The following is a 19,935-nucleotide window of genomic DNA, read 5'->3' on the forward strand; positions in this document are numbered from 1 at the left end:
TAAACAAGATAAAGAGCTCACCTTTATGGGGATTACACCTTGCTGATAGGAATCTTAAGCAATAAATTAGTCAAAAAATAAAAATAAAAAAGAGGAAAATGAAACAGTAATAAAAAGTGACCAAGGGAAGAGCCAACTTTAGTCTGAGCAGTCCAGGAAGGCCTCTCTGGAGAGATCCCATATGAGATGAGCCTTGATGTTACAGGAGAACCAATTGTTTTGAGATCTGGGAAAAGTGCATTTCGGACAGAGATGCACCAAGTACAAAGTCCTTCAGGTGTAAATGGAGATGAATGTTAGAAAAAGGATCAGGGATGACATCAAAATCATGGTGATATGAGACAGTCCAGTTCATCATCGCTACACCTGCCTTACAAGAGATGTTGAAAACAGCTCTTCTAACTCAAACAAAAAGGCAAAAGAATTCAAAACTTTGAGTAAAGCGGTAAATGGAATCAGAAAATTTCAACTTCAGAACAGATTGTTAAACAGTTATAGAGTAAAAGTTAAAGGGGAAAAGCAGTAAAATTACTATACTTACTTTAATTTGGTAATGAACTCACAACTTAAAAAGGGTTAATTTAAAGGGAAAAAGCAGTAAAATTACTATACCTACTTTAATTTGGTAATGAACTCACAACTTAAAAAGGGTTAATTTGAGACAACAAAAGCATAAGAGGGGAAGAGGAAAAGGACAGAATCCATACAGGCAAATAAGTTGCTAATAGCAGAAAAAGGACTATTTTACCTTGTATAAAACTATGCTATGTTTTGTACAAACCTCATAATAACCATAAAACTAGAGCAGAGAAACAAAATGTAAAGAAAGAGGAAACTGAGAGAAACATCATAGAAAACTATCAAACTAAAATGGCAGACAGAAACACACAGGAAAAGAAACAACGGAGATACAGAGCAACCAGTAAGCAAAAGATTAAATGGCAGTACTAAGCCCTCACTTGGCAGTGATTACCTTTAGTACAAGTGAATTAAGTTCACCAATTAAGACACAGAGTGGCTGGATGTATTAAAAACAAGATCCAATTATATGCTGCCTCTGGGAGACTCAGCTGTTCTGCTTTGAGGTAGTTATCTGAAGAATATGAAAACATAATTTGAAAAGATACATGCACCCATATGTTCACTGCAGCACTATTTACAATAGCCAAGATGTGGAAACAATCTGAGTGACCACTGACAGATGAACAGATAAAGAAGGTATGGTATGTGTATGCAGTGAAATTGTACTCAGCCATTCAGCAAAAATGAAATCTTGCCATTTGTGACAATATGAATGAAACCTAAAGATATCATTCCATGTGAAATAAATAAGATGGAGAAAGACAAATGTATGATTTCACTCATCACGGATATAAACATCAAAACACATACACACAGAGAGCAAATTGGTGGCTACCAGAAGGGAAGAGCAGAAAAGGGAGGAAAAAATGGGTAGAAAGGGTCAAGTGTGAGATGATGAATGGAAACAAGACTTTTGGTGGGGGGGATGCAGAAGTATACACAGATGTCAAACAATAAAGTCATACACATGAAACTTACGTAATGTTATAAACCAATGTCACTTCAGTAAAAAAAAAAAAAGAAGAAGAAGAAGGAGACCAGTGTTGCCAGGGAACAACTAGGGAAGGGTCAGATCATGCGAGGTGTTGAAACTTGGTTAAAAGTTTGGATTTTATTGTAAGTGAACTGTAAAGTAATTTGAAGGTTATATCATGATCTAAATGGAGCTGAGATAGGATTATAGAACGTGGAAAACCAGCACTCATGATGATCTTAGCTGAATATCTGCATGACATACCATGGGGATTGAAGACATTGATATGAGGGACTAGTGTCCTCAATGAGCAGGTAAAGGCAAGAGCCAGTAAAATTGAATTATTAATGTAATTACATTTCCAGCCAAAGAATGATAAAGCCTGGAGTAAAATAGAACCTGATATGGAATAACAGACTGGTTCAAAATTCTGAGAGGAGTACGAAAAGGCTAGGCATTGTCACTCTGCTTATTTAACTTATACGCAGAGTACATCATGCAAAATGCTGGACTGGATGAATCACAAGCTGAAATCAAGATTGCCAGGAAAAATATCAACAACCTCAGATATGCAGATGATACCATGCTAATGGCAGAAAGTGAAGAGCCTCTTGATGATACTGAAAGAGGAGAGTGAAACAGATGACTTAAAACTCAACATTCAAAACACTAAGATCATGGCATCCAGTCCCATCATGTAATGGCAAATAAAAAGGGAAAAAGTGGACATAGTCACAGATTTTCTTTTCTTGGGCTCCAAAATCACTTTAGATGGTGACTACAGCCATGAAATTAAAAGATGCTTCCTCCTGGGAAGGAAAGCTATGATAAACCTAGACAGCATATTCAAAAGCAGAGACATCACTTTGTCTGTATAGTCAAAGCGATGGTTTTTCCAGTAGTCATGTACAGATGTGAGAGATGGACCACAAAGAAGGCTGCGTGCAGAGGAACTGATGCTTTCAAAGTGTGGTGTGTTGGAGAAGACTCTTGTGAGCCACTTGGACTGCAAGGAAATCAAATCAATCAATTCTAAAGGAAATCAACTCTGAATATTCATTGGAAGGACTGATGCTGAAGCTGAGTCTCCAATACATTCTCCACCTGATGAGAAGAGCTGACTCGTTGGAAAAGACCCTGATGCTAAAGACTGAAGGCAAAAGGAGAAAGAGGCAGCAGAGGATGAGATGGTTAGATAGCATCACTAACTCAATGGACATGAAGTTGAGCAAACTCTGGGAGATAGTGGAGGACAGAAGAGCATGCACTCCTTGGGCCTCCAAAGAATCAGACACAACTTAGCAACTCAACAGCAAAAGAGAACACAGGAATTTGGGGAGGTCTTTTGGCAAGGAGTTTCCTATAATACTGAGGAGGGGATGTGAAGAGGTGGAGCACTAGACTTGGTGAAGAGCATGCAGCTCAGTTCAGTTTAGTTGCTCAGTCATGTCTGACTCTTTGTGACCCCATGAACTGCAGCACGCTAGGCTTCCCTGTCCATCACCAACTCCCCAAGCTGGCTCAAGCTCATGTCCATTGAGTCAGTGATGCCATCCCACTGTCTCATCCTCTGTCATCCCCTTCTCCTCCTGCCTTCAATCTTTCCCAGCATCAGGGTTTTTCCCAATGCGTCAGCTCTTCGCATCAGGTGGCTAGAGTATTGGACTTTCAGCTTCAGCATCAGTCCTTCCAATGAATATTCAGGACTGATTTCCTTTAGGATTGACTGGTTTGATCTCCTTGCAGTCCAAGGGACTCTCAAGAGTCTTCTCCAACACCACAGTTCTAAAACATCAATTCGTCAGTGCTCAGCTTTCTTTAAAGTCTAACTCTCACATCCATACATGACTACAGGAAAGACCATAGCTTTGACTCTATGGACCTTTGTCAGCAAAGTAATGTCTCTACTTTTTAATGTGCAGTCTAGGTTGATTATAGCTTTCCTTCCAAGGAGCAAGCGTCTTTTAATTTCATGGCTGCAGGCACCATCTGCCGTGATTTTGGAGTGCAAGAAAATAAAGCCTGTCACTGTTTCCATTACTTCCCCATCTGTTTTCCATGAAGTGATGGGACTGGAAGCCATGATCTTCATTTTTTGAATGTTGAGTTTTAAGCCAGCTTTTTCACTCTCCTCTTTCACTTTCATCAAGAGGCTCTTTCATTCCTCTTCACTTTCTGTCATAAGGGCGGTGTCATCTGCATATCTGAGGTTGTTGATATTTCTCCCAGCAATCTTGATTCCAGCTTATGCTTCATCCAGCCCAGCATTTTGCATGATGCATCCTGCATATAAGTTAAATAAGCAAGGTGACAATATACATCCTTGAGGGACTCCTTTCCCAATTTGGAACTCGTCTGTTGTTCCATGTCTGGTTCTAACTGTTGCCTCTTGGCCTGCATACGGATTTCTGAGGAGGCAGGTAAGGTGGTCTGGTATTCCCATCTTTTTAAGAATTTTCCACTGTTTGTTGTGATCTACACAGTCAAAGGCTTTAGGGTAATCAATAAAGCAGAAGTAGATGTTCTTCTGGAATTCTCTCACTTTTTTGATGATCCAATGAATGCTGGCAATTTGATCTCTGGTTCCTCTGCCTTTTCTAAATCCAGCTTGAACACCTGGAAGTTCACAGTTCACATACTATTGAAGCTTCGCTTGGAGAATTTTGAGAATTACTTTGCCAGTGTGTGAGATGAGTGCAATTGTGTAGTAGTTTGAACATTTTTTGGCATTGCCTTTCTTTAGGTTTGGAATGAAAACTGACCTCTTTCATGAAAAGCATGAAAAATACTGCTGAATTTGAGGAAAAGCATTTTTGAACAGTACAATGGCTACTGGCTAGATCAAAGTGGTTTCCTAGACTAATGCTTTTTCCACCACTATTTTCCTGCAAAGATTAATCCTGTCACCATTTCTAGAATGCAAAAATCATGGCAACCTAAAAAATTGGTTTGCCCCCTATTTTTGTGCTACATTTACCTATTAGTCATTCAAATTAATGTTTACTGTATACCTAATATGTGCAAGAAGAGGACAGGCAGAACTCAGCACGCATGACCACTCTAATCTCACCTCCTTTGATTCTTCTTATTCCCTCTACTTCAACTATGTTGACATCTGTGCTGTTTCTCCAATAGTCCAGGCTTGTTACTCCTTCAGGGTTTTTGCACAAGCTGAAATATTCTTTCCTGAGATTTCCATTTGACTTTCTACCTCACTTCCTGTAGGCCTTTCCTCAAAGCTACCTTTCACCATTCCTGGCCAAGAAACTCCCTTTTCCTTCTTCCTCTGTTTTTCCTGTCAATACCTGATATCACATGCATTTTATGTGTTTATCATTTTTATTGCCTGCCCTGCTAGAATTAAGGTCAATGAGGATTAACTTCTGTGAGCCTCTGATCATGGCTATATTCCCAATGCCTAGAGCATATTATAAGAGTTTAGTAAGTACCTGTTGAATGAATAAATCAATGAGGGCAGGAAGGGAGATGGTAAACAAGTTAAGTAAGCCAAGCACTGGACTGGGTACTTTATATAGGTTATCTCCTGCATGGTGAATATTGTCCTGGTGTTACAGGTAAAGAAATTGAGGGAAAACTTGTCCAAGATGATGAAGTTATAATAAATGGCAGAGTTTATTTTCAAAATTGGGCCTTTCTGGCTTCCTCTACACCATAGTGTTGCCTTGTAGAAAGCACTGTCACAATGACTTGAAGAGGTGACTTCAAGGGTGGGGCTGTTGCTTAGCAGCCAGTCTGAGTTACACTGTCCAAAGTCTTGGTTAAAGTCCACTTATAAAATTTGTCACTAATGGAATCAATACATGAGAGAGCCAGGGTTTTTGAAAGTCCCTATAAGGAAGAGTTATGGTCCAGAGCTTCTCGGAGATTTTCAAAGCTCATGCCATCTGTCCTATCCAGGAACTTGAAGGAAAACAGCATTATGCTACAGATCACCCAGCCATTCCTTTGGGACTTTGATCATGGTAATCATATTCTTGAACTCTAGCACATATATGTAAATTCATTCCTTCAGTATTGGAGTCTAATTGGAAAGCCATGGGGTAGGAACCTTGATCCCAGTGGGGATGGGGTCAGTGCTCCACTCTACAAGTCATGAACCTTGACTAGGGGTGACACCCATCCAGATGAAAGGGCACCATTAAAAAATTTGCACAAAGGTACCCTTGGCGTTAGATATAGCCCTGGCATGGGGGTGGTAGGTTGAAATACATTAATATTTATTAAATGCTAATTTTAGGTTAGTCACTTGCTGCCATATGATCCAGCAAGTCCACTTCTGGGTATACAGTCAAAGAAAACAAAAACACTAATTTGAAAAGACACATGCACCCCAATGTACATAGCAGCATTATTTATAATAGCCAAGGTATGGAAGAAATACTAAGCAGCCATGAAAAATAACAAAATGTTGCTATTTGCAACAACATGGATGGAGATGATGGGGTATTATATTAAGTGAAATAAGTCAGATAGAGAAAGACAAATACTATATGACATCACTTAGATGTGGAATCTAAAACATAAAATAATGAAATAACAAAAAAAGAAAGACTGAGATACAGAGAACAAACTAGTGGTTACTAGTGGGGAGAGGGAAGAGGGTGGGGTAAAATAGGGGTAGGGGATTGGGAGATACAAATTACTATGTATAAAATAAATAAGATACAAATATATGTCATACGGCACAGGGAATCCAGTCAATATTTTATAATAGCTATAAATAGTGTATAATCAATAAAACTTTGAATCTATGTTGTACACATTAAGCATTCAATATAATATTATAAATCTACTATACCTCAATTTAAAAAGAAATGGAACATTGCTTTCACTCCAAGTGTTCCTCAAGTTCCCTGTTAGTTATTCCTTCCACTCTCTTTTACAAAGCTATCCTGACTTCTAACATATAGATTAGCTTTGCCTATTTTTGAACATCGTGTAAATTTGCTCATACAGTGTGTAAATATTCATGTCTGAATTATTTCATTCAACTCGGTGAGATTAATCTACATTATTAAGTGTGCAGGATTTTATTCATTTTCATTCCTGTATCGTGTTAATTTACATGAGTATAGCACAACATATTTTCCCATTCTAATGTTAATGGACTCAGTTGTTCTAGTTTGGGGAGTATTACTGGTAATATTGCTTTTTAATGTTCTTGTAATGTCTTTGGAACACAACTGTATGCATTTCTGCTGAGAACATATAAGGAGTAGAAATTATTAGATCACAGAGATGTCTATGTCCAGCTTCAGTAAATACTACCCATTTTTCAAAGTGAATGTATCAATGTACACTTATACTAAAAGTGTATTAAAGGTTTTTAGCTATTTCACATCCTTAGCACTCTTCTCCATCTTTAAAATTTTAGCCATCAGGTGGGTATGTCACTGTGGTTTTAATTTGCATTTCCTTTTTGACTGTTGATATTGAGCAGTTTTTAATATGTTTACTAGTCATTTGGATATTCTTTTTGTCTATAGTGTGCATTCAAGCATTTTACCAATTAAAAGAAATAGGTTGTTTTTCCTTATTGATCTGTAAGTGCTTTTATTTCTAGAGATCAGCATTATCCAATGGAAATATAATTCAAACAATGTTTAAATTTTCTAACAGTTACATTTAAAAGAGCAAAAAGTAGAATATGAAGTTAACTTAAATATATGTTTATTTAACCAAATATATCTAACTATTATCATTTCAACATGTAACCAATATAACACTTAAATCATAGTTTGTACACTTTGTTTTCATTCTAAGCTTTTAAAATCTAGTGTGCATTTTATCCTTACATACATCTCAATTTGGACTAACCACATTTCAAGTGCTCAGCAGTTACATATGGGTAGTGGATATTTTATTGTACATTGCAGATTGGCAACCCACTTTGATATTCTTGCCTGAAGAATTCCATAGACAGTAACCTGGTGGGGTAGAGTCCATGGGGTCGCAAAGCGTCAGACACAACTGAGCCGCTAACACTTTCACTTGCTTATATTTTCTCTCATATCTTGGCTTCCTTTCTCACCCATAATTATACATACATATTTTTAATTATTATTTTGAAAGTTTCAAATCTAAAGAAAAGCTTCAAAACAGTACAAAGAATTCCCTCAGCTCCATTCACACAAATTCCTCAGTTGTTAAATTTTGCTTCTATTTCTTTCCATAGATAGATAGATAGATAGATAGATAGATAGAGATATATTCTTTTTTCTGCAATTATTCCCCATCCCTTCTAAAAACTCTACTGTTACCCTCCCTGAGATTCTCATAAACCATGATCAGAACAGCTCTTTCAATTTGAAAATCAGATTGATACACTATTCTTTTTTTTTTGAGTTTTTATTTTTTTTCCTCTCTTATTATTATTATTATTATTATTATTTTACTTTACAATATTGTATTGGTTTTGCCACACATCAACATGAAAATCCACACACCCTATTCAAATTTGTTGTCCCAACAACATATCTTTCCTATCTCATCCAGGATCCTATCCAGGATTAAATGTTGTATTACACTGTGTTCATCAGTATACCTCAATCTGAAGTAATTGCTCAGTTTTTCTATGTCCCTCATATCTTGGTACACATACATTAACTTTGTTTTTGTTAGTCTTCATATGGAATATGTATCCCATCCTTTTTACTGTTATTTCTTTAGCACTTAAAGACACTATTCCATTGCTTTCTAGTTTCTCTTGTTTCTCTTAAGAGTTCATCCTCTAGGCTTATTGTTGCTTCCTTAAAAGTAACCTGCCTTTTCTATCTAGCCAATCTCAAAATTTTCTCTATTTTTCATACGTTTCACTATGATATGACCAAATGAAAATTTCTTTGTATTTATCTTGCTTTCAGTTCAGTTCAGTTCAGTCGCTCAGTCGTGTCTGACTCTTTGTGACTCCCTGAATCGCAGCACGCCAGGCCTCCCTGTCCATCACCAACTCCGGGAGTTCACTCAGACTCACGTCCATCGAGTCCGTGATGCCATCCAGCCATCTCATCCTCGGTTGTCCCTTCTCCTCCTGCCCCCAATCCCTCCCAGCATCAGAGTCTTTTCCAATGAGTCAACTCTTCGCATGAGGTGGCCAAAGTACTGGAGTTTCAGCTTTAGCATCATTCCTTCCAAAAGAACACCCAGGGCTGATCTCCTTCAGAATGGACTGGTTGGATCTCCTTGTAGTCCAAGGGACTCTCAAGAGTCTTCTCCAACACCACAGTTCAAAAGCATCAATTCTTCAGCACTCAGCCTTCTTCACAGTCCAACTCTCACATCCATACATGACCACAGGAAAACCCATAGCCTTGACTAGACGGACCTTAGTCGGCAGTCTCGTCTCTGCTTTTGAATATGCTATCTAGGTTGGTCATAACTTTTCTTCCAAGGAGTAAGCTTTAGACTAGAGCATCTGTTAAATCCTGGTTAAATGGTTTCCGTCAGTTCTGAAATACTCTCAGCCATTATCTCTTCAGCTCTAGCATCTGCCATATTCTCCTCTCCATTCCTTGCGGAACTTCAAATACATGTGTGTTAGAACTTTCCACTGTCTCTCCTCTGCCTCTGTATTTTCTATCCTTGCCTCCTCAAGCTTTGGTCTGTATACTTTCTTCTGATTCATTTCTCATTTCATTAATTTCTTTTCAACTGTTATAATCTTCTGTTGCCCATGAATGCATATCTTACTTTTGGTGATGGCACTTTTTATTTCCACATTTTTAATTTACTTTTTTCTTACTGTTTCTAAAATTCTCCATCTTTTCATTTAGTTTCTTAAATATAATTATCACCTTTACCATTTGCTGAATTGATATAATACCATTAAATCCATTATGTTTTAAAATGAGACAAAATATATTTAAAACATTATATAAATGTTGAATTACTTATCCCCATTCAATTAGACCACTTCACCAGGGGAAGTAGTTTCCTAGAATTGTAATTCTTATTAATACAATGGCCTCATACACAGTCAAATGAGGAAAGCAGATAACTAACTCTTAAGTCCATAACAGTCTCCATAAGCATCAGGCATCCCTTGACGCTATCATCATAGTTAGAAATGTACATGACAGGACCTGCTGAATTCTTTAAACATTCTTCATCAAAAGTGGCTACATATGAAATTTTGTTTATTATTCTGTTCCAAGTAGTCACCTGCAAAGTTTCATTTACACATGATCATCATTCAAAAAATCCATCACTTAAAGATTCAATGATTCTTGACAGTCCTTAGAGCTATCTGAAATTCTGTTTAACTTCTGAATTTTACCATCACACAATTAATAATACAGGGAATATACATAAAGTACAGTCTATCTTTGTACTATGTCTGGATTGGCTTTAATGAAAAGTTGATAAATTTGCATCAATCTGGATGTATGTGGACACTCTTGTGTTATGTTAGTAACATAAACATAAAGATTGATGGGGGAAATTTTCTCTTATTGACTTTGTTTTTAGAGTGTAATCTATATTTTTCTTTTAGCCTCGTACCTGAGAAGCCAAGAATCTGCTTCATGATCACAAATTTCCTTGCTTTCTTTTGCTTCCTATGTTCACGCTGCAGTCTTCAGCCTTCTTGTAAAACCTGAAGCCAAGTACAGTTAAAGTCCACTCTTGATACTCCAATCGCTGGATTCCTTTTGGGTTTATGTCTACTTAGGTGTTTTGTTTGGTATAAGAGGTTGCTTTATATTGAATGCTGAACATTTTGCTTAAAAATTATACAACTTATTTGGGGCTCAAATAATGCTATTGTACAAGATGATTTACTTTTGTTTTGGGTATGCAATAAGGGTAGAAATAGATTATCTTAATGGAGCTGGGGACTAGAGTTGATACAAAACTAAATTTCAGGATTTTTTTCTTTTTGAGAGCTACTCTATTTATTTACTTTTATAGCTGAGTTGTATCTCTTTAGACTCCTAACTAAAAGTCCAGGGTGTTTTCCAGTCTCTCCTCTGCCATGGTCAGCCTAACTTTTACTCCCTGTTTTTAGAGACTGTTTGATCAAAATTCTGCTCAAATTCTCTGCTTCTCAGTGAGATTTTTAATTAGCGAATGTTCAAAGGGAACGACAGCACCAACTGTTGGGCTCACCATTTGGGGCTGCCCTCTCTCCAGGGTCTTGGCCCTTCAGATTCTTTTTTCTTTGCTATATCTCTGATATCTTGAAATATGTATGTTTTATCTGGTATTTCTATCTCTTCTCAGCTGGAGAATTAGTCTGAAGCAAACCAACACACCAGTGAAGAATATGTTGTCATAATTTCAAAATACTTTGTGAGACTTGTTTCATGTTACTAATAATGTAAACACTAATTTCCAAAAAACACTGTGGGTACTACAAATATTAATATCCCTAAAGACAGTGAAAATAATCAAATTAATGCTATGTCTCTTTACATTTTGTTTACCATCATTGTTACTGCAATTATATTTTGAGTAGAAAGGAGACTTGAAGCAAATTGTTCAATAATGTTGAGACTATATTGTTATTCCAGTTAAGTTTTGTTTCTCTTAAGATGTTCTCCTATATTACTGGGCTTTCTGCATTACTTCTTGAAAAAAAAAAGAACAAAACACTGTCTTTTTTGTATATATGTCAAATACAATTTTTTTTTTCATAGAGGCCAGGAAGACATTGGAGTGTTTGTTATATAGGACTTGACACAATTCACTGTGTAATTGCACAATGAGCTACAGGTATCCAGCCTTCCTGGTTCACTGACCAGGAGCATCGCCTCAATAATTTTTAACAAGCAAAAGGCTTCTGTGCTGTCATTTCAGTCATGTCCGACTCTTGGCAAACTCTATGGACTGTAGTCCACCAGGCTCCTCTGTCCATGGGATTCTCTAGGCAAGAATACTGGAGTGAGTTGCCATGCCCTCCTCCAGGGGATCTTCTCAACCCAGGGATCAAACCCATGTCTCTTATGTCTCCTGCACTGGCAGGCAGGGTCTTTACCACTAGCATCACCTGGGAAGCCCAGAAGACTTCTCTAAGTTTCCCAAATATCCTCTAGGACTCAGGATCACTTCTCTTGGAACCTGCATTAGAGCTATAAAAGCATGCCTGTAGACAGTGCTAACCCTGGGTATGTGTGGATCCCAAGATCATTCTTAGAAGCCAAAGACAGAGTGTATCAATAACACTATCACACTGTGCTTTCTGTTGCCTGCCACACTTGCCAACTCTGAAAGTTATCCTAAAATCAAGTGAGAACAAGTTAGGGTTAATATCTAGGACAAAGGTAAAGAAGTCATCATACACCCTGATATTTCTTCTTAGGTTAGGGTAGGAGTACTCCTAGGCTGGCTAGATACTGTTGTAGTAATAAAAACCTCTCCTATTGTGATCTACCAAGCACTAGGCAATGACCCTCTTTAATCCTGTTATCTTAACCCTCTCAACAACCCTATAAAAAGGAATTACTGTTCCTAACTTAGAGATGAGGAACCTGGAACTTAAACATTAAGTGAAAAGTGAAAAGTGAAAGTGAAGTCGCTCAGTCGTGCCCGACTCATTGCAACCCCATGGACAATGGCCTGCACCAGGCTCCGCTGTCCATGGGACTTTCCAGGCAAGAGTACTGGAGTGGGTTGCCATTTCCTTCTCTAGGGGATCTTCCCGACCCAGGGATCAAACCCAGGTCTCCTGCATTGTAGACAGACGCTTTACTCTCTGAGCCACCAGGGAAGTCCTAAACATTAAGTAACTGCCTCCAAATTTAAACACTTTTATTCCATTGTGCTCTTACTGCTCTGCTTAAAGAGACCTTTTATAGACTTGAGCCCCTCTTAAGGGTATAAGGGGGTAACCTGATGGGAATGCCTTGAAGAAAAGGAACAATGGGTCTAAAATAGGCCTAATACGGAACTATCTAGGCTCCATCAGGTTCCCAACTTCCCTCTTCTGGGCATTGCCCAGGAAGCCCACCTCCGTAGATCATCACTGCAGATCCTGTGTTTTTCTACATTCCTGATCCTGGCAGCCCGGATTTCAGGGCATCCTGCACGTGGAGGAGTCCGTCCTTCCTCAGTAGTGCATTTCCAGTGGCCCAGCTTTCAAAGCTCTTCAGCCTACAGCTTGGATCTAGCAAACCCCCTACCTCCTGCCCAGCTTCAGAGTTCTCACTCCCCTGGATCCCTGGCCTGGGAGGCGCAGTTCCTGCCCCAAAGCGGGCTCTGCAGGAATCCCCACTACTTAGTCGGCTAGCTCTGAGCCACTCCTCTGTGAGAGCTGGGCAGCTGGGGCTGCCCAGCCCCGCCTCTGTTTCTTGGGCAACGCAGTACACAAACCCCGGGCCTGGTGGAGCTCCTGAGATGTGCTTCGTTAAAGCAGGTGAGGAGGGCTGTAGTAGGGGAGTCTACAGTAGAGACAGGAGGAAGAGTAGGAAGGCTGGGAAAGAAGAAGGGCAAAGGGAGGCGAAAATGCAGTTCATCTCTTTACATAGATTTGAGCTACCCTTTACATGGATTTTTCTTAAGGGTCTGCCCTTAAGAGCTCTGTCCCGCGGCCCACCCCTCACTAGCCCTGAAGCTCTCACTTAGATCAAGGGGCCTTTCCTCGTGAAGTTTCTCTTCTTTCTCTATCTGCAGAGCCGCTGCTTAACTACTCCTTTGGAACACGTCAACATAGGAAGATCTTTCCTCACATCCGTCCCCCAAGCTTGTTGGGAAACACATTTCCCCCTATTAGGGGAGCCCCCAACAGAGGGCCTGGGTGTTACATAGCAGAAGATGTGAGTATGCACCTTCCCTTAGATGGGTCTCAGTTCCCAGACCATTATCTAAGGAAACCCAAGTTTTCCCGAATAAAACCCTGTGAGATTTGTGACTATCAGGGTCCCAACATGAGAAAGTGCCCTGGTTCTCTACAATCAGAGAGTAAAGAGCCACTGTTCCCCTTTGCCTTCCCACCAAATGCAAGCCTGGGCCTCATGCAGTTCCCAGGATTGTTCCTTCACTATTCACAGTCCCAAAGACCAGTGACTCAGTATCTCCGCTTAGTCCAAACCTGGACTGTGGTTGTGCTGATAGGTAGTTTATGAAATTGTATAATCATACTGATAGTTGAATTAGAGCAGATTCAGCTCTGTGGGACCCAGAAAAATGTGTAGAAAAATTTCTATACATTCACTGGAATGTATAGAAATGGCATTCTCTCCACCTATCTAGCCACATTCCTTTGTAGGAATGCAACTGTTTGTGTTACTTATGTAATTATATGGTCATGATTCAGGAGAATCAGGAAAGAATGGGCAACTTTGGCAGAGAATATTCAGGAATACTTTAAGTTCAGACTGTTTTAATAACTATAATGTTCTCTATATGTGTTTTTTCTTTGTTTTCTGTATAACACCTGAAGAAGTATGGCTTGGCATACAATCTCTCCAAGATCCCGACCAGTAAAAAAGGATACACTCTTGGCGCCAGAACAGCCATGAGGTTTAAGCCAGTTAACAAGGTTAGACATGACTGAATGTGCTTAGATTTCACTGTGATCCATGTTGCTGAATGTATTTGCATTGGGGAGCATAGCTGGAGGCTACCTAAAGAATATGCCCCAAATTCAAGACGAAAAATCTTTTGGGCAAAAGCCACTTAAAAACCTATCTTAAAAGCATGGATATTAACATGGCAAATGTGTGTGTGAGTGTCCTGGGAGAGTATAAAATGATTCTAAGAAGAAATAACACCAAAGCAAGGTTTTAGCCCTGAGACACTTGCTTGTAAAATACTGGAAGCTTTGTTTATACACATCATATAATTATATGTAATATATAATATCTTCTCAGTTAAAAAACCAATTCCAACTTCTGTACTCTTTTGTGTAGCTGGATTTCAAGTCTTAATTATCTTCTTTAATCTCTTGTTGGACTTTTGTTGATGCTTAAGCTCAGGAAGAGGGATACTGGCTCCAGAAGAATCTGAGTGGGATGGTGGGATGGTGGTGGTAGTAACTGTAATAAGTTACCATGGTTCTCTACCCTCATAGATTTGTTTCTACAGCCTAAGCATTAGGTACCTTTATGTAGCTGAACCATACACTTATCTTGGTTTTCTACCTATTGTAGGCCATTTCTATAGATTGAGGTAGTTAAACCATAGATGATACATGACAGGGAGAGGATAGCTTTGTTTTTTCTAATTAAAAGGCTTTACATGTATATATCACCCTCTAACATATTGATCTTTTTCTTGGAAACAGGATATGACACCTTACCCAGGCATGTACCAGACAGTCAATGTTCAAGAGCAAACACACAAACCAAATTTTGCTCCATTTAATGCCTTGTTGCCTCGCTTTCGGACATACTCAAAGGACTCTTATTATCCTGGGTATGCGCCCCTTTTTCTGCTGCACTTCAACAAAGAGCAATAGGAAAGGAAGTACAAAAAGGGGTTTCATCCCAACCATGCCCTCTAAATAAGAAAGCATCTAGCTTTAAAGATTCAACCTCTTGCCTTCTAGATCTCTAGAAATTATAGAGTGGTAGAGTGTAGTGGTTCATTCAATGAGTATTTATAAAAGGCCAAGCAGTTTTGTGGATTCCAGAGATTTTGCATTAAGCCCATCATACAAGATTCCTGATATCTTGGAGCTTACATTCTAGAGTCCAGACAGATGAGAAGCAAACAAACAAGAAAATATCAATAGTAACAAAGAGAGTGACTATATAATTTATTAGTCAGCACATGACACTTCTGAGACTTGAAATGGGGTCTTATTAATAATTATACCAAGACAGTAGCCATTAGCTGGGGCTGTTATAAACGTGCTAGGAAGTAAGGTGACCTGGTGTTGTGCTGAATGAAACCAAACAAGATGATGATATGATACAGAGTGGTGGACTAAAATCTATATACTTTGGCAAAGATTCTCAAGATAGATCTTTTAGGGAAATGACACTTGTTTCTGAAATCATTATGACAAGAATGAGCTGGCCCTTTGAAAATCTAGGCCCGGAGTTTCCCAGGCAGAAGGAACTTCAAGTACAAAGGCTGTTATTGGGAAGGAAATTGGTGTGCAGAAAAAAAGAAAGGTTAGTGTAGCTACAGTATCGTGGGCAAAGAGGAAGTAAGAATGGGGTGGGGAAGGCGGGGGTGGTGGTGGCTATAGTACATAGGCCAGTAGACCAAGGGCGGCAGTCTCTGTGCTTTAGGAAGCCGTTGAGAATGTGTGGAATGGTAGGGCATGGGGTCAAGGTCTTTTTTTTTTTTCTTACTGGTGAGAATTTCAAAGATCAGAGAGTGAGTGTAACTTTTTCAAGGTTGTAGTAAGGAATAGAGATATTGAATCTTGATTCCTATGTCCACTCTACATGTTATTTCCACAGCAAAGAGTCTACACCAAAAGAATGTTATGAACAAAGGCTATAATTAAATAATCCCATTGTCAAGGAATTTTACATGGTTCTACTTTACTGACACCAGATCGTTGATACTTTAAATTAGCACTTTTCTTTCCTCCTCAGTTTTACATTGTGAGCAGTACTTACACATCACTGTGTTAACTTTATCATCCACCATTTCTGGGATCTTTTGATCTCTCAGCTAAGGAGACTGAACTTCCAGAAATATTTTAAACTGGAATTGAGTTTTTACTTTGTCAAGACTAGATACTTTGAACACTGAAACTTAGTTAGAAATACTTTAACAGGCAAAGGACTCCTATATGAATCAGTTGACTGCCTTTTCCCAAAGGGTTAGGACTCTAGATTAGGGGTGGAAGGTCATATATGATCGCTAACTCATTACGCATGATGTTCTGTATGTTTTATAGCCCTACCACATACAACCCAGAGATAAAGCCACCCAAGAGAATCAGATGGCCAATGAAATTTGGATCTCCAGACTGGGCTCAGGTTCCATGTCTACAGAAAAGAACCCTGAAAGCTGAGGTAATACTATTGGACTTCTCTGGAGCCCTTTACCTAATTCTTCCATGCGTATCAGTGATTCTTAACCGGGAGTCTGTGAATAAGCTTCAGTTAAGTCCTTGTTCCCCTGAAATTACTTGCACAATTTCGTGTATATACATATGGGAATTTTTTTTGGAGAGTTACCCAATTTCACTAGATTTTTAAAGTGCGTGTGATAGAACAAAAGTCACATTTTCTTATTTAGTCCTTAAATAATCTTCTGTGGTTAGTCCAAAATAATTATTCTCTGCAACTGAGGAGGAAACTGAGGCTCAGATGGATTAAGTGGCTTGTTGAAGTTGCTCAAATAGAGCCTAGATCTGGTGACTTCTAAGCCACTGCTCTTCCCATCACACCACTTAGTGTTAGATCATCACGGGCTGTGGATCATTCTGCCAAGAACATGGATTTTTAGAACAGACTACCTGGGTCCAAATTCTAGTTCCATATTTGCTTGCTGTGTGATTTTGTCTAATAATCTTACTTTTCTAAGCATCAGTGTGCTTACTGTTAAAATGCATATAATAATAGACTCTATCTGATAAAGATGTAAAGATTGAGATATTGTAGAAAAGTATTTAGTGCCATATTGAGCATAATAAATGCTCAGTCCATGTCAGCTATCATAATTCCTGAGGTGCCCTTTATTCTCCAGTGGAACTTGGGATTAATTCTGCAAGTATGTATTAAACACCAAGTGTATTAACATCATTATGCTAGGGCCTATGGGTAACATTCAAGAATTAAACATATGATTTTTCTTTTCAAGAAGCTTACCAGCTATAGTTTTAAAATAATTAATTAATTATGTTTCACTGTGCTAGGTTTTCGTTGCTGCGCATGGGCAGGCTTTCTTTGGTTGCGGCAAGCAGGGGCTACTCTTCCTTGCAGTGCTCAGGCTTCTTAATGCAATGGCTTCTCTTGTTTCAGAGCACAAGCTCTAGACACGCAGGCTGCTGTAGTTGCAGCACATGGGCTCAGCAGTTGTGACTTGTGGGCTCTGGGGTGTGGGCTCAGTAGTTGTGGTGCACAGGCTTAGATGCTCATGTCATGTAGAATCTTTCTGGACTAGGGATGGAACTCATGTCCCCTGCATTGGCATGGTGGATTCTTATCCACTCTACTACCAGGGAAGTCCTACCAGCTATACTTGACAACTTCCCAAGTAGAAAATAATTCCTAGTATGACATTTCCAGAGTAAGACGACAAAGAGTAGATGTCCAGAGCAATGCTGAGAGACTCAGTGAGGTTAGGTTACTATGGGGTTGAGGTTCAGCTAGGCCACAACAGGTATAACATACACGCCTATTTCACAGAGCCAGGAAGACCAGAGGCAGTGGGTTCTCATTTGAATATTGACCTAGATAATATTCTTTCATTGCAGCTGCCCACAGACAAAGACTTTAGAAAGCGTCGGAACCGTCTGGCCTACCTAAGCCTGTACTATGACTGAAAAGCTGTGACTCCCTTCACGTGCGCCTCCTGACCACCAATCCTCCAGGACAGTGCAATGCAGAGCCCAGAGGTGCTCTTGTCTTTCTGCATCGCTCTGACCCTCCTGTCTGCCAGCATGGGGCACAGGGAGGGCAAGGGCCTCATAAGTACTACACGACAGTATAAAGACTAGTTCAGAAGGCTCTTTCTCCTTGTGCTGGTTTGTTGTGTATTCATGTAGAAGGGCTAGAAGGATTCCTCCTGAGTGTTCAGTGGGGTGGCTTCATGACTGAAATATTATACTTGTGGGTCCTCGCCCTCTAATTCCCAGCCACAAGTTTTATGTTGTCTACCACTAGCCTGGGACATCCCGGGGGGCTCATCAGTGAAGAATCTGCTTGTGATGAAGGAGTTATGGGTTTAGTCTCTGAGTTGGGAGATCCTCTCCTCTGGAGAAGGAAATGGCAACCTATTCTAGTATTCTTGCCTGGGAAATCCCATGGAAAGTGAAGCCTGGCAGGCTACAGTCCATGGGGTTGCAAGAGTTGGACACGACTTAGCAACAAAAGCACCACACCACTAGCCCTGGTGATAGGAGACGGTTTATTGTTCTATACATATCAAGGCTTTGAATGGCTTGCTGGGCCTTGTTTGGGGGCTTTTTGGATGCAGAGGACACTTAAAGGCAGAGTAAATGTTTTAGGAGTGCTTCAAAGTGTCCAAGTTTCCCAGCATGGAGCGGGAAGGTCCTGATTTGACTGCTTTTCTCTGTGCTGTGCTGAGTCGAGTCTGACTCTTTGTGACTCTGTGGACTGTAGCCAGCCAGGCTCCTCTGTTCATGGGATTTTCCAGGCAAGAATACTGGAGTGGGTTGTTGATTTGATTGCCTTTCTCAGGTTCGTGTAAAACTCAAAGAACCAATAACCCCCTCCCCCTTTCCTATTACATCATCTATTTAGTCTGTCAGTCATCATCATACTGAATTCCAAACATGCCTCAGGCAGAGTGGCAAGCACTGGGGATGCAGCAGGAATCAGAATAGACTCATCCACTGGCTCCATGGACTGCAATATGAGAAGGACTTCCCAGGGAGGCTAGTAGATTGGATCTGCCCCCGACTTCCAGTTTGAATTATACCCGAAAGCCTCACAAGTTGCTCTAGGTGTGCCAAGGTCAGAAGTCATGAGAGCCATGTTCAAAGTACTCATCTAGACATTGCCTGGTGTGTGTTCATTTGCTCAGTTGCACTCCCACTCTTGGCGGTCTTATGGACTGTAGCCCACTGGGGTCCTCTGTCCATGGAATTTTCCAGGCAAGAATACTGGAATGGGTTGCCATTTCCTTCTCCAGGTGACGTTCCCCATCCAAGGATCGAACCTGCATCTCCTATGCTGGCAGGTGGATTCTTTATCACTGAGCCGCCTGGGAAGCCCAGACATTGCCTGGAATACAGGCCTTTTACTTCCAACACAAACCTTAATAACTCAAGTATGGTTTCTTCAGAATGGGCATTAAGTGTAGTCTAGCTTCTTGTATTGGGAAGGTCCTTCTATGCCTACTCAGCCTTCTTATTTATTTATTTATTTGGCTGTGTTGGGTCCTGGTTGTGGCACAGAGGGTCTTCACTGTGTCATGCAGGATCTTTCTTTGTGGTGCATGGATGCTCTAATTGTGGCGTGTGAGCCCAGTAGCTGCAGCGTGTGGGCTCCAGAGAATGTAGGATTCAGTAGTTGTGGAACTTGGCCTCTCTAGTTGTGGCACATGGGCTGCAGAGTATGCAGGCTCAGTGGTTGCGGCACACAGGCTTAGTTACTCACAGCATGTTACTCACCGGATAACGTGAGCTACTCACATGGATCTTAGTTCCCCTACCAGGGATTGAACCCGTGCGCCCTGCATTGCAAGGTGGATTCTTTATCACCAGACTACCAAGGTAGTCCCCTACTTAGCCTGATGGCAAGACTTCATGGGTCTGGATAACAAAGAGTGAG

At 40.0% G+C, this 19,935-nt stretch overlaps 1 protein-coding gene across 2 annotated transcripts; it reads left to right on the forward strand.

Annotated features, from left to right (window-relative positions):
- Window positions 1-12,879: 12,879 nt before the first annotated feature.
- On the forward strand, window positions 12,880-18,149 carry CIMAP3 (ciliary microtubule associated protein 3). 2 transcript variants are annotated; one of them, XM_004002315.6, is made up of 6 exons: window positions 12,880-12,926; window positions 13,184-13,326; window positions 13,953-14,051; window positions 14,796-14,926; window positions 16,371-16,488; window positions 17,895-18,149. In XM_004002315.6, exons 1-6 carry the CDS (start codon window positions 12,908-12,910, stop codon window positions 17,961-17,963), a joined length of 579 nt encoding a protein of 192 aa, XP_004002364.1. In that variant the 5' UTR covers window positions 12,880-12,907; the 3' UTR covers window positions 17,964-18,149. The 2 variants fall into 2 exon arrangements, with proteins under 2 accessions (XP_004002364.1, XP_060257428.1); XM_060401445.1 differs by having other exon boundaries at window positions 13,956-14,051.
- The last annotated feature ends 1,786 nt before the right edge of the window (window positions 18,150-19,935 follow it).

The sequence above is a fragment of the Ovis aries genome, chromosome 1 (genome assembly GCF_016772045.2).
Source record: "Ovis aries strain OAR_USU_Benz2616 breed Rambouillet chromosome 1, ARS-UI_Ramb_v3.0, whole genome shotgun sequence".
NCBI lineage: Eukaryota > Metazoa > Chordata > Mammalia > Artiodactyla > Bovidae > Ovis > Ovis aries.

Bases quoted from the DNA above. Each gene is read 5' to 3' on its own strand.
- CIMAP3 (XM_004002315.6), top strand. The intron at 14,052-14,795 runs GTTAGACATGAC...TCTTGGAAACAG, and splicing joins GGTTTAAGCCAGTTAACAAG to GATATGACACCTTACCCAGG. The intron at 14,927-16,370 runs GTATGCGCCCCT...TATGTTTTATAG, and splicing joins AAGGACTCTTATTATCCTGG to CCCTACCACATACAACCCAG.